We start from the raw sequence: 15,077 nt of genomic DNA on the forward strand, positions 1-15,077 counted from the left end.
AGTAAATCAGATAGATTTAAAGCTCAGGGTACAGAAATATTTGCATTAGATTCCAGCATAGATTACATTTGCTAGATAAAGAGAGATGCTGCCCCTGTCTCTGGGGTGTCCTCCCTTGAATTTTTCTGCTGAAATATGTTTGATATTATGTGGTTCATTTGTCTTCATTTCCCTCTTATGGCGCCGAATTGAAACAGATGGCCACGGCTCTAATACAGTTTAAACTAGCTTGATTGCTGCATTTCTTACGATCAGTGTACATTTAGAGTCTATTGTCCTATCCTATGTCAGATAATGTTTGAATATTAGTAGATTCAAATTCAATTTCAAATTATTGCTGTGCACCATGCATGATGCTGCTTTTTGTCATTATACACAAATCAACATTTATTTTCTGGATGCTTTCTTCTGAAAAATGGTCTCTCCTCACCACTTTTTCCTAATGTTTTTCAAGCTGCTGCACATATAACCTGAAATTCTGTGGCGCCCATTGAAAGGAGGTTTGCCTCAAACCTTTAAAACCTTTTTACTGCGCTCATCTCTTAGATTCTATGCTGTCCTGAAGCTTTCGGAGGCCCAGGTCGCTTCCCTGCGAGCAACCCACCTTCCCAGCGCCCTGCTGGACTGCGTCCAGGCTGTGGTCATGGCAGCGGGACACAGCTCGGTGATCTCCGCCCTGTCCATGCTAAACATCTACTTGATGATCGACAGAATGTCCGTCCCTGACACAGCCACTTACAGATGCAGAGAAACGCTACACACGCTCAATTGGCAAATTGCCGTGACCAGGTACAAACACACATTAAAACCTATGAAGTCGAACACAATCTCCCCATCATAAAAGTAGAAAACCAACTTCACACAAGATTCGAACCTCAAACCCAGAACTGTAGGGCAGCTAACTAGCTCACAAATATTCCGCACCCAATTTAATGAGAACATTTTTGTAAACATTTGTTTGCTCGTTGCGTCATCTTTTTTTTTTTACAAATTTAGTGTGGCACCCAAAAACAAAAACAAAAAATGGAATTTAGTCCAATCCTTGATAAATTACTGTCTTAATTAAGAGGTGTGTTTTAAATTTTTATTCGTAGCGTCTTCACTATGTCTTGTTTAGCTGAATAAATGAAGCTAATTAAGGCTTGGTTTTTATGACGACCATTATCTTGGCTGCTTCTGCAACTCTGCAGAACTGTGTGGGACGGCACTTGTTATAAATTAAATGTCCTCATGGCTCAGCAGGGTAATTTCTTCTTCTCCATCAGTGCACAGCGTACCGACATGGTTAATTAAGCATTTAAAGGGAGATACGATTAATTAACCCTTAATTTTGACACACTTTCAAGTAAACCTATGTTTTTAACAAAGTCATTTAAATTGTATGTATCTGGTTTAAATTGTCTTAACAAAACAAAAGATGTATTTACTTTGTTTCCTCGAAGATAAAATCGCATATTCTTTCTCAGTGCTCTCTCACGGTGACTTCTTTTGCTCTTGCCCCCCGCAGATTTCTGCGGGTGCATCCAGCCTCTGTGGAGGATGAGAGACTGCTGGCGTACGTCGTTGCATTTCTGAACGAATACTTCAAACATGCGCACACACACTGGTCTGACCCGGAGGACAAGGACCTGCGCTGGATGTTGGAGCTGCTTCTCAATGAGGTAGGCAGCACATTTTTTTTTTTTTTTTTGAAATACCCAGCAACGCAGCAATATGTGGTCCTCTGTTATGGTAATCCAGTTAAACTCTTCTCTCCAGCACAGATGGTGACATACTGTACCTGAAATCAAAACCACAATAGCAATATTAAATATTTTACTCCCTCTCTCAAAAAAAAAAAAAAGCACACAAACATTCGTATCACAGCATGAAGCTTCCATCTCAGGCGTGCGGCAGTGATGACTCCCTGTGTTTGGATTTTTGTTTTTGCCTGCAGGAAAATATTCGCTGCTACCATTTGTTAGTTTCAGAATTTAATCAGTTTCTTATTAACATGTGTGTGCGTGTATGTGTGCATGCTTGTGTAAGCAATAGGCCCCTCCCCGTTCTCTGCACCCACCGCCGATTCAGATTGAATGCCCGGTTTCTATGCATGCATTAGTCACATACAACAGTGTAGTACTCGAGATCGTCTCTAGACCAGGTGTGCTCAAATACAAATCTTAAAAAGCCACATTTTTTTTTACCCAATGATTCAAAGGTCCAACAAAAATAAAAGTTTTCACTGTCCAATTATCTCTTAGCAGGACTTGGAACACACCATGTCCGTGCAATTTCATTGTCAAAATGCTCCCAAAATGAAAGTGTAAGTTAAAAAGCAGCACTGAACTCTAATTGACCCACTAACAGGCTATGTAGTGGCAGTATACACCTCTGTTGCGACTTCAGTTAAATCAAGCTGTCTTAGTTTGTTGTCCTTTTCTCTGGTTCTAAGAATACAATTCCACCCTTTTTGTGAGTGTGTAAGCATTTATTATACCAATTTGAATTCTTCATGTTGAAATTCAACTTACATGCTGCTGTACATTCTGAATTGCACCCCAGATAGAGAACAACATCACACACATGAGGGAAGGAGCTTCATTTAGTCAGGCCATAGCCTTGTCTAAAAAGAAAAATATTGCTCTCGCCACTGTTTTGTCGTAATGATAAGCAATTTCAAACATTTTTGGGTGGACGTCAATTACTCGTCAATGTTCACTATTTATTGCAAGGCTGTGTTCCAAACCTTTATGAATAGTATGGGTTCATGTCCATGGATTTCTAGTTCTGATACAGAATGTGTGTCCTTTGATCTTCACACCTTTAGGAAACTGTGTCCCTCCTTAATTTGTTGCCTGGCGTGGAGACTGTGAACTCAGGCCAACACCCAGAGGAGCCAGAGGAAGTGAAGAACCACGTTAGCCAGAAATTACAACGAGAGCTCACTAGCCTCTTTAAAAACTTGCTCTGTCAGCTGACACAAACCTCAGACAGGTGAGATGGTGTAACAAACCAGGTCAAGTCATTAACTGATCTTTCTTATTGCATCCTCCATTCCTGCTTCTTTCTGCCTGCCTTTTCTGTTTTGTCTCTCCTATCTGTCGTCGCAGGCTATGTTTGGCACTAGCCGGCCCTTTCAAGAGCCAGCTGGCACTGCGCTTCCTTCAGAGCCTGCGGGTGTCTGACGCCCCACACTTCTATGGCCTCCCCAGCCTGGAGAGGACTCTGCAGGGCATCGTCAGCCTGACAGCCCAGTCTGGCTGGAGCTCGCACTGCCTTGACCTCTCGCCCGCCTCCCTCTGCGCCAAGTATCTCAGCGGCTTGCTAGAGGTGGGTGGTTTTGTGTGGGGGCCATCCGTTTGCCAGATAATTGATGAGCGACACTGTCACATCGAATGAGATCTAAAAATTCTGTCTTCAAAAAGATAACATTGTTGACTTTGATTGAGTCTGTCACAAAGGTGTTAATTCATATTTGTTGTCTGGAACGGCACTGCATCATTATGGAATGGGGACTTGTATCTGAATATGCTGGAGTTTGGAATAAATCTTCAAAAAGACAAATCACACTATCAAGCTCAAAATCCCAAGATGATTTTAGATATTTAACATCAATACATCTCAGGTTAATGAAAACTGATTTTTGTAACGGTAGAATTTTTTTTCATTCAGTTCCTGTATTGAATCTCATTATAGTTTGTGTGGCTGTTACTAATCGCATGATAGTGAGTGAAAGTAGTTTGAATGTGATGTTATGTCTACACTGCGTAAGTGTGCGCCTGCGATTGTTGACTTGCGTGGCCATCCAATAAACCGGCTTGCCTCTCATCAGAGATTAGAGAGTTTACAGAGCTGAATGTACAAAACTGTATAAGAAGCAGTGTGCTTTCTGAGGAACTAATTAAAACAAAGTTAAAATTTCATCAAGGGACTTGAAATTGGTAAAAAAAAAAAAAAAATCCCATTGATTAGATATGGCACATTGCAGAAATGCTGATGAGATTAATCAACCCTACCCGCTCCATCTGTTCAGTTGTTCCACAGCCCATTTAAATGATGCCGTAACATGGAGCAGCGGACCAGCTTGCGTAGCAGCCGTGTGTCCCAACCTTTTGTCTTTCACAATTAAAGCCCCTGCGGAACGGCTTGTCGTGTTAATATAACAGTTTGTCCGTGTTGCTTGTGAATACGAATTAAGATCACACGGAGAGTGAAGGCTGTTTCCTCTTCATCGGTGTCCTCCTGCGACTACGCCACGCTCGCGCAACAATCGCAAACCCAACTCGCCCGCTCAGTTGTCGCACACACACACTTTTTTGTGCACCTTCCTTCTGGCTCTGAAGGGCCCTAAAGCTGCGCAGACTGTCTGAGCTATTCGCTCTTCATCTGCTCTTCAGTGCAGTCCCACATTCTGATGGCACATCAAAACAGTGTAATTAGTCTCGGCTGGATTAAAGCTTGCCTTTTGGATTCGTGATGAGCATATGGTTAACTTCCAACTGAGCAACATGTGTCCTTTCCCGTGTTTTTTTTGCTTTGGTGTTGAAATGTTAAAACAGAGGGTGCAGCATGCATGTCCAGCTTGTAGCACAGTGGAGCTGACTTCAAAGGGGATGTCAACTCCAAAAAAAAAAAAATAGTGAGAATATGTTCTATGCGGCACCCGTTTTTGTGCATCACGGGGGCGGCCATTTTGTGTCTGAAAATGACATCTCAGTTGCTCAGTGCTCAGGTAACGCCCAAGAGACGACCAACTGAGCCATGTTACAAAATGAGTGGATTTTCTTGCTTGACTCATATTCCACAAACGCAATATTAATCAGAACGCCATGTTTAGACTAGTGAAGTCACAAAAGTCATATTATTGCAAATATTTTTTTAGGGTTGACTTCCCCTTTAAGGCTTGTCTCTTCTGTATAGGTGATCTCCTCTTTTTACGTGAAGTGGGGAGGCAACTCCATGTCGTTCATGGGCAAAGGTGTGACCAAGAATGCTATCGTCTGCTTGCTTCACTTATCTCATGAGATGATGACGGAGAACAAGGAAAAGGTGAGCTGCGCGTGCGTACATGAATGAAGCGCTTGAATTTGACCTTGTAGTGAATGTCTGTTGATATTCTGTGAGCACAGGGAAGCACATTATTAAAACATTTACTTAAAGCAACCAAATGTTTTCCTCATGTCTGGATTAGGACATTATTTCCATGTGGTCTTTGGGGAACGAGAGCACCGCTGAGGAACCGAATGCCTCTCAGATGGGTTTGGCCTGGCTTGTCCCACTCTGGGTGGACAGGGATCAAGAGGTATGGCTGTCTAAATAACCTTTGAAGCATTTTATGAAAATAAAGAGGCAGCCCAGGGTCTTTAGTATTCAGCTTGTTTGCCATCTCTTCCCAGCTTGTCTTCATAAACTCTCTGTCACAAAGTGATCATTTGTAGACTCTTGGCTTTCGGGGACAAGCTAAAACCCCAGAAGAGCATCACAAGAAGTTAGACTATAAAGAAAAAGGAGTGTGTGACAGCAATTCGCATCAATTCTCACTCTTGCCAAAAATAAGCTCCCACACAACTCTTAAGCTAAGCGACAGCATCAGTCTGGATGGTTTACTGACATGGCCATATATAAAATGATAAATAGATGTTTTTATGTATATTCAGCCTGCTGTCTGTGGGGATTGGCACCGGCTCCCCCGGTGACCCTAATGAGGACAAGTGGTAGAGAAAATTAACGGATGTTGTTTGTTCATTCACGTGTGGTTCCTTCTAATTAAATTTCTGTCGACATCCTTCCCAATTGTCCCGCAGGTGAGATTTGCCAGTTTGGGTTTAGGCGCTGCTCTGTCCTCAGTGGAGAGCGGGTGCCAGGCTCTGTGCGCCAGCTGCCAGAACATCAGCGCAGGCCTGTGGGGCACGTTGCTCAACATCCTACTTGATCAGCATGAGAGCAGCATGGTCCGGAGAGAGGTAGATAAACGACTTGCTATTTCATGTTCGTATTTTGTTGCATATACGCAGTTGTTCAGAAACACTCATCAAAATAACTACAGTGAACCCCCCACTATTCATGCAGTGTAGGGACTCAGCCCTGCTGTGAGTAGCAACAAAAGTGAGTAATTGAGGCCTCCCTGAAAATTGTTTATTTTGTAGATGGCACAAATGGTGGCAAAGCACTACTTTGGTCTAAATTAAGCCCCTCAACTCACATCAACATACTTCTGTTGCTTTTATTGCTTCAGCATAAAAACGTCAAACAGAATAAATAGGTTCTCAAAAATTAATTCACCCGTGATGACAGTAATACGTTAGAAATTAACGCGTTACCCTAATATATCAATTTTTACATTTCACACTAATCTAATCCGTTATTTTTCCCTGTGAAGTAATCAGACTCCAATTACTTTGCACAGTCATAATTTATTACTGTATAGTAATAAATAATGGTTGGCATCAGGTCACAGAAAGATTACGGCCTCTTACCATTTATTGTCAAGTGGTAGTTCCTTAAACTGCCTCTTGGGTGCAGCATTGAGTCAACACTTGATTGGGAATCACATGTTTTTCTCACACGATTTTCCCTTATGTGTCGAATAAAACTAACAATTAACAAACTTCAGGAGGAGATCCAATTCCCGGATAAAGACTCACAGCAAACAGCTATATATTATAGAACACACAAGGAAGGGGAACTGCAGTTTTAACAGCCTGAAATGAAGCGTTCTGGGTCTTCAAAATTCGTAAACTGTCTGTGGGAGTTGCATCGCATATGCACCATGTCACGTTTCCGTCCTATGAAAAATAACAATGGGTGAACCGAGCGATTTTTTTTTTCCAAGATAGAAATACAGTCACTATTTTGAGTTTGTGTCAAGCTAAAAACATTAAGACATGCAGATTCTGTGCTGTTGACTAAGTGTTGGTTGTTCGGTCCCTTATCTCTTTTTTTTCACTCAAAATCTGAAAATATCTGGAGAGAGAAAATACAGCAAATAGTATTTTTCCCTTTTGTGTGTGTTTATGTATTCAATGTGATTGTTAGCCAACTTTCACACAAATCATCTGCTATGAGAAACAGTCATGTACAGCTGACGGCTAGCAGAGGGCGCTGTTGCTGATACATTCAAACTTAAAAGTGTGTGGGCCTATTCTCTTTTTTCCTTTTCTTTGTGGTTGTATGTCCAGGCTGCGTTTATCCTGCAGAACCTGCTGGTGATCCCCATGCCTGCCAATGCAGAAGAGGCCAAGGACTCCCACTGGCAGGTCAGTAGCTCTGCCAGCTAGTTAAAAAAGCTTTTTGTGGACCATGAACTGTTTTCTATCGTTGTCTCTCTAATTTTTTTCCCACCGTTCTTCTTTGTACCCTCAAATCTTTTATTCCTAACTCCCATTTCCTCTCTTGTTGAGCCCCACGGGGTTCAGAGCAAGGGGAGTTACTTGAATTGAAGGACTTGTGGGTTCTCAGGCCCCCCAGCACTCACACTAAAGCTAGAATTTCTGTAGGAACACCAATAGTATCTTTTTTGGGATATTTCTTTTAGAGGGGGTGTTTATCCAAGGAAACAAATAAATGAATAAACCATGGCCACTGCGAGCGCTGTCTTTAACCAAAACAAAGGTCTTAAAACATCAGATTCAACACATGAGAAATGCTGCCCCATCTATCTGGGTTTGTTCCTTTTTTTCTTTTTTTAAAGTGGCTTCCTCTGTTGTCTGTGATGCATCAGCTTGATATTTTACTGTAGGTTACCATTAGTGCAGGTAAGGATGTCATCTTTTAACCAAGATTTAAAAGCCGCCTGTCAAATGTGAAAACATTTAGAACACAACTCTAGCTCTGGTTTCTTGGCACAGTTTTTCTTTTTTTTTTTTTTTTTACAGATCTCCAGCTTTAAAAATAACATAACACTGTGCTTATCTTTGTGTTTGTCACTCCCCCAGCACCCTTGCGTCCACAATGAGGTGTCTGGCGTGTCTTTGGTGGGTCTTCCTGCGCTCCAGGCTCTGCTTTACCACTGTCAGTATTTCCAGCACGTCGCTCTGTCTGCCTCTGCCTGTTACAGAGGCAGGTACACTTTTCACCTCCAAAAACCTGTTGCTGGGACAGACAGTCAAATTGGGCCTCTGGATGGTGCTTCAATTGGTAAGTTTTACACACTGTATATCAATAGTATGCACATTGATAGTACATACGCCCTTATATAATGATGAACAAAAAAACATGCTTGTTATCAAGCATAGTGCTAGAAAAAGTCCAAAGATCATAAAAGCAAGAGTAAAATTATCTATCATGCTTGACACTTGAATTACGTCTCTGTTTTGAAATACTCTTTGTGCTTGTCCAGTTTCAGATAATTCTCTGCAGTTTTGGAGAAGTGCCGCGGCGGCAGCCCCGACTGCCAATTCCAGCAGACCTCCCAGCTCCTTGTCCACGTCGAGCACCACGGTTAGCTTGCTCTTTTCTATTCAATGTGTGCCCACTCGTGCACAAATCAACATTTTAATTCAAATCCATGTCACTTATTACAGGTAAGAGGTTCAGGGTCTGAGACCTCCCGGGCTGCGTCCCCCATGAGCTTCACAGCAGATGCTGCCGCTAACAGGCTAATGGCGCAAGGTACCACAGAATGTGCACGTGTGTGAATTTGTAATTTTTAGTCGGAAATTTAGTTAGAGTTGTCAAAAACGCTCACGACTTAAGTTGATGGACTGGTTAAAAAGTAAAAGAAAAGAGTACTGATTCAACTCATTTGACTTTTTATAATCACTGCATATATGATACACATTTTAATAACTTGGCACAATGACAAAAAAAAAAAACCTTGCATACAAAACAGTTTCTCTCTTTTATTAACTTGCATAGGCACTCAAACTGCGAGGGAGGAAAAAAAAACATTAGGAACAGTCTTGCCGCAGGGGCCAAATTTTGACAGACTAATCGTTACTGAACTGACAACGGGTCCTGCATGAGCAAAACAAAACAATGAAGAAAATATGAAATTAGCTAATGAAAAAAAATGTAGAATAATTCACCTTACTAGTATGTTCTTTCAAATGAGATTTTTAGGCCAGCACAAGAATCATCACAATATCCATTGCATCTTCTTAGTTTTAATTTATTGAATGTGACATGTCTTTTAGGCCAAAGCGACATTGACACCAGCGACTCTGTTGCCTCGCAAGACCTCCAACCATGCCGGCCCTCGTCCACGCAGTCCGTCGTCATGGTTACTCCTGACCTTCTTGTGGCCCACTGTGGCCTGTTGATGAATTTGCTGGCCATCCTGCCAGATTTTACCCTGACGGCCATCCGGCAGAACCATCTCTTGAGAGCATTGGTGGGGTAAGAGGCCACGGGCTAAATTCCCTGCAGTGATAATTTGCTGAATTAAAAATACAACTCAGATCTTATGGTACATTTGAATATACATGTTTTCCCTTAGATTGGTGGCGAGTGGGCCAATTGAGAAATGTGTCAGTGAAATGAAGGCACCAAACATTCTTCCCGGAGAGAGCGAAGACATCAAGAGTCAGGTGACAGTCAAGAGACGTTTTAAGTTCAAACATTATGGTAGGCCTTTTGACCGCTTATTCAGCATCCTTGATATGAGTCTTAAGGCCCACGTACTCCTCGAATCTTTTGCAATATATTCTCAAGAGTGAAATTCAACTCTTTTTCGTCTTGTGTTCAGCTCATCACGCTTCTTCACTTCCTGTCTGGCTTTTGCAAGCTGCTGCAGTCTTGTGCCTCACTCAACACAGAGCTGATTGGCCAGTTGGACTTCCTGAAGCAATTATTGTCCACTCTTGTGGCTGTACTCACTCTAAACACGGATGGATTAGGTGTGGCTATTATAATCATTATTGTGAACTGTATTGCTATTCTATTCATTGTACTTTAATATATCTATATATAGCTTTTATATCCGTCAATGGCAGCGAATGTGTTAAGTAGTTATCTGTTATTAATCCTTTTCAACCATTTATTTGACATAACGTCACATGTTGAAACCCCAGATGCAGGCACGCGGGACGCTGTCCTTGCATGTTGGGCGGATGTGTTTCAGCTCATGGCTACCCTGGTGAAGAGGGACAGTTTTACTGTGTACCCATCTGTTTCTGCTGCACTGAGGAAACATTGGTGGATGTTTTCAGGTACTGTGTTAAAAGTGGATGAATGAGACAAGCTGGAATAGCAGTAATAACAGTAATCATGAGTCATTACCTCCCCCTTGGATGACTTGCAACAACTACAAGAGGTGATCCCAAACCAAATAAATAAGATGAAAATACAATTTTTCAGTAATTTAAAAGAGTTATCATTGAATTTGAAAAATATCCTGTGTATATTTTGAGGGCAAATTATAAAAAAAAATTAAAAATAATTTCTTTTGGCATCTTGTGGCAGGAGCGCAAGTTGTCGCGTCTCACAAACATTCCTTCCACAAACCCTCATCCAGAATTTCACAACTGTGCCTTTTGTCTTCAGTTACTATCCGCGTCCTTAAACAACCTCAGCTCCTCATGGCTCCCCCTTGATAGATGGCACAGGAGGGACTTTTAATGAATCCAGTAAAAGATGAACATTGAGCCCTTTTTCTGCATTCATGGCAGCGTTTGTTTATGGCAGTTTGGTGTGGATGAAATGATGCATCCGAGTGCAATGCCACCTAATGAATAAATATTGGTCGAAGATGTTTCACCACTGGCTTTATCATTTGTCTACTTTTTATTCATTGCGAGTTTTGTCCTTTCTTGTTCTCTTGTGTACAGGAACACTTTCATTGTGTGTGCATGAGAGGTTTGTGGACCCTCATCTGCACAAAGGTGCTTTGCACTTCCTGTCCACAATTTTCGCAGAAGAGACCAAAAGGCGAGGAGCAGTCATGCCTTTGTACTCGGACCACGGTGCCACTTTAGCTGACGTGCTGAGCGCTCCGTCGGCAAGTCATCTTTGCGATGTGTTGCTGCAGGTGAGCAGGATGTACAAAGCTGCAAGGTCATGTTTCAACCCCCCCCCCAAAAAAAAATAAATTAAAAAAATTATTATATATATATATATATTTGTTGTTGTTGTTATTTTAGAGTTTTGAAAGGAGGTCTCTTCAGGATCCACTTCAAAAGTTGACAGCCAGAGCTCTGATGGCTCTACTGGCCAGCAGCGCTGCAGCACAGGACCATGCTGCGACAGGTAGCATGCCTTTTTGTAACGCAAACCTGATCTTGGTATAAAATGCCGACACACACATCCAAATTTGACCATGAATCATTTTAGCACCCCCACCCTTTAATGTGAACTATAAAGTGAACTGTGTAATGAAAAAAATGAAAAACACTGGTCAGGGAGACTGTTAGAAGACCTACAGCAACTTTAAAGGAGCCACAGGAATTCTTGGCAAGGTTTGCTATCTGCGTCCAACAGTCTCCCATGTTCTTCTTACATCTTTCTCCGTTATGTGTTTTGGCCACAACATAGGGTGCCAATTGTGGCGCAATCTGCAAATTATCCCAGCATATACAAGCAAGAAAATTTTAGCATCACGGTTTTCGTGTAAAGCTGAGCCTATTGGTCCAATCAGGTTTCCACCTAAAATATATATATATATATTTTTTTTTAATTTTGAAATTGTCATTTTATAATTCACATTGATGGTCTGAAATGGATTCATCTTGGTCTGTTTCTCTCATTTTCACAAATCCCTGCTATTTTATTAGCGGTATGTAAAATTCCTCTATATGCACTGTTATGTCTTTCATTTTGTGTGTGTGTGTGTGTGTGTGTGTGGGCGGGTTGATGTGTGTGGCTTACTACAGTTGGATTAATTGACAGCTGCGTGGAGCAGATGAAGCAGACTCAGTCTCAGCTCAACCTAGAGTCAATCCGAAATGGCAAGCCTTCCCACCGCAAAAAGGTGAAGAAATTAAAAAAAAAAAATGAATGTGACCCTGTAAAGTTTTGTATTGCTCCCTAAACTGTGTTGATGTGTTCAGACTCTCTCAGGCGTAATTTTCATGCTGACGGAACATTCGAGGTTATCAAAAATAGTAGGAAAGGGGGAATTTTCCTCAAACTGCATTGACGAACAGTCGTAAAAAGTGAGTGCAGAAAATACCTGGCAGTCCCATAAATGTAGCTACTACCTTTTTCTTATAAAACAGTTATCTCACTGCTTAAGGGCTCCTTTAAACCTTTTATAGTGCACTCAACTCCCACCTTCAAAATGTTGTTGTCCTAGATTTTTATTTATTTATTTTATTTTTATATAATGTTAACCAAGAAAATCACTTTTGAATTCTGCATTTCGGGGAGGATAAGAAGTCAGCTTGATAGCAAATAGTGAACATCTATGAATAATTGACGCTCCCTTATGAAACGTTCCCATATAAAAAAGAAAAAAGGGGATTTGTGCCAACAACAGTGGATAGGTTCCAAATTATATCTGCTGATAGGTGACTGCGAATGCCGAACTGCGACGACTTTGTGCGGGGACCTCTTGGATTTATAAGTGTAATAGAATTTTGTGTGTTTCATAAATGTAATTAGAGCTGAAATTGTGCTAATTGCTTGTCTTACCCTTTGTTTGTGGGAATTACATGATTTTAGTGAGGTATGATGGCTCCCGCATTTAGTTAACAAGTATTGTGCTGTGCCCATGCAAGTGCTTAATTTGTCTGTCTTTTTCCACATCATCAGGAAGAGGGCTACTTAAAGGAGGTTAAACTGACTGTGGAGATCCTGCGGAGTGCCATCTACCACAACCGGGATTGCAAAGTGAGCCTCTGTGTCTTGCCTTTTAATTCCCTGCTGCTAATTGGTTTCAAATGGTTCCTCTGAGTACCCAGCGCTGTGCTTGTAAATGAGACTCACCAAAATGTGTACGGCTCCTCTCACGGCTCCACAAGTTTGAAGAGTTACTCATGAGGTGTATTCATTAGCTGGCTTCATACCCGGAGAAAAAAAAATCATGGCGACTGGCTGGAAGCAGGGTGCAACTCAGTCTGTTGGGTGTGATTGGAAATTGTGTTCGGCTTGTCTGCGTAAATGACACAATGAGTAGTGACACCAAGTACCGTATTTTCCTGACTATGACCCGCTAATTTGTATCTAGATTTTGAACCATACGGCTAATGCAACAATGCAGCATTTCTGTGGATTTTTCTTTCACTGGTAGGGGTGCTCTATAGTTCAGATAATTCGCTAAATCTAGATTTTTTTTTTCTTCTCGTGGGTCTGTTCGGTTTTAATTTGCAAAGTTATTGCCGTGTTAATAGGCACCATTTTAACAGTCTTTTTTTTGTACCTTTATGTGCATTCACAGTACAAAATAGTTCTGCTCGTTTTGCTACTCCTGCTATGATAAGTTGTGCGCTTTGTCTTTTTGAATACAGAAAGTGCTACATTGAATTTGTAAATGTTGCCAACTTGACATCTTAAATACAGGAGCTTCCACTAATTCATGATGTGGGATTGACGTCAGAGCGGTTAAGTTTTCCATTCAGAACTAATCACATCATGCTAAAATGCACCTTGCTTATCTAGAAACGGTCATGGAAAATGGCGTGTGACCTGGAAATGTTTCATTGCAACAGATGTTCATCCATCCACCTATTATGGATATTTTGATTTATATTTGAATATGTCCATCCCTTCATTTTGTATTTCGCTTGTCCTCCCGGCTCACATTGAGATCTACAGTAAAGGCAATTTTGAGTTGGATTCTAATTCATAATGTTGGGCAGAACATGCAAATTCCATGCGGTAAGGTAAGAGTTAAATGCCAGACTTCAAAACTGCAGGTCAGATGGGCTGACAACTATTTCCCCATGCTGTCCATTAATTACGCCAAATATCGGAATTATTTTGAGGCTTGGAAAATGCCTTAACATCAATCGCACAGCAGATTGTTGTCTTTCTAATCTATTGTGTGGATGCAAAATTAGAAAATGGATGACGACTTTGTGTTTTCTGTTTTGTATAGGTGTTAGCCAAAGATACATGCCTCACACTGGTGTTGCACGCCCTTTGGCCTTGGCTGCTATTGGACGACTCCATCATGGAGGCGGTGCTGGAGCTCCTCTGCGTCTACACAGCTGACTGCCCCGCAGGTTTCTATATGTCTCAGTTGTGTTCTGTATGTCTTGTGTGCCTCGCTTCATATTTGCCCAATGCGCCCATTGTCCACTGCGCTCACCACTGAGCATTGTGTGTCCCGGCGCAAACACCACAATGGCCACAGTGTGCCGAGGAGAGGTCGTCTAGCTGTGTGCGCGACAGCAGGTTTCGCACCACAGGGGGATGATTTTTTTTTTCTTTTTTTTTTTTTTGGGAGCCTCTCTGTTCTGCCTCAGTAATTAGTATTCCACTTTAATTGGGAGTCTGAACGCCGAGAGGCTTGTACAAAAAAAAAAGGAGTTTTTCCTGTAAAAAAAAAAAAGGCAAGATTCTCAGGGAGGAAACTGGGAAATGTTACTTTGATAAATAGCTTGTGGTCCCTTTGATGTGCACGCGGCAGGGCACTTGTGCGATGAAAATCGCAAGTTTTATTTGCAAGACTTGCGAACCACTTTTCTGCCGCTTGTTTCGAGTCTCGAGTTGTGTTTGATTGGCACTGCTTCCTCAGCGGGGGCCGGCACGATAGACCCCCCATATAAGCACAGATCTTGGAGGCATCAGAATGCAATGAAGTCAGCCAGTAGTGTTTCCCTGAGGGTTAGTGGAACAGCAGGTTGTGTTGAGGCTGCGTGCAGATCGGCTTAATATTACACCATCCGCCCTCCGGCTACCATTTTGTCTCCAGAGACAAAAGTGAATGTTTCATCTCAAGCCTTTCATCTAAGGCCTTGTTTGCAGTCAGTTTGTTTTAATCCGACACATATTGTTTCAGGCAGCGAAATGTCAAAATTAAAAAGATGTGAATCCATCCCAAAAATGTGGAAGAAAAAAAAAACATCTTTGCTTCATGGCTGCAAATTATTTATCTGACTGTGAGAACTAGATTCATAGTGAAGAAGACTGGTGTTGAGAGAGCCCGAGGCTAACATTAGCATACATATGTTACTCTACCAGAATGAACACCACCAACAAGTCACCTGTTTGTCCAA

General features: G+C 41.7%; 1 protein-coding gene across 3 annotated transcripts in view; it reads left to right on the forward strand.

The window, feature by feature from the left end:
- The window catches only part of rttn (rotatin), a 171,668-nt gene that overhangs the window by 148,054 nt on the left and 8,537 nt on the right, over nt 1-15,077 (forward strand). For all 3 annotated transcript variants that reach the window (XM_088282799.1, XM_088282801.1, XM_088282798.1), the window contains 20 exons: nt 547-789; nt 1,508-1,661; nt 2,810-2,976; nt 3,093-3,312; nt 4,903-5,031; nt 5,174-5,284; nt 5,787-5,945; nt 7,161-7,238; nt 7,917-8,118; nt 8,321-8,421; nt 8,505-8,592; nt 9,117-9,318; nt 9,419-9,509; nt 9,668-9,818; nt 9,993-10,130; nt 10,749-10,948; nt 11,061-11,166; nt 11,790-11,887; nt 12,670-12,747; nt 13,955-14,081. In XM_088282799.1, the coding sequence (XP_088138925.1) occupies nt 547-789; nt 1,508-1,661; nt 2,810-2,976; nt 3,093-3,312; nt 4,903-5,031; nt 5,174-5,284; nt 5,787-5,945; nt 7,161-7,238; nt 7,917-8,118; nt 8,321-8,421; nt 8,505-8,592; nt 9,117-9,318; nt 9,419-9,509; nt 9,668-9,818; nt 9,993-10,130; nt 10,749-10,948; nt 11,061-11,166; nt 11,790-11,887; nt 12,670-12,747; nt 13,955-14,081 (2,843 nt within the window). The remainder of the gene's footprint in view (nt 1-546; nt 790-1,507; nt 1,662-2,809; nt 2,977-3,092; nt 3,313-4,902; nt 5,032-5,173; nt 5,285-5,786; nt 5,946-7,160; nt 7,239-7,916; nt 8,119-8,320; nt 8,422-8,504; nt 8,593-9,116; nt 9,319-9,418; nt 9,510-9,667; nt 9,819-9,992; nt 10,131-10,748; nt 10,949-11,060; nt 11,167-11,789; nt 11,888-12,669; nt 12,748-13,954; nt 14,082-15,077) is intronic.

Source organism: Idiotropiscis lumnitzeri, chromosome 19, assembly GCF_059441095.1.
Source record: "Idiotropiscis lumnitzeri isolate Australia: NSW breed Sydney's pygmy pipehorse chromosome 19, RoL_Ilum_1.0, whole genome shotgun sequence".
Classification (NCBI taxonomy): domain Eukaryota; kingdom Metazoa; phylum Chordata; class Actinopteri; order Syngnathiformes; family Syngnathidae; genus Idiotropiscis; species Idiotropiscis lumnitzeri.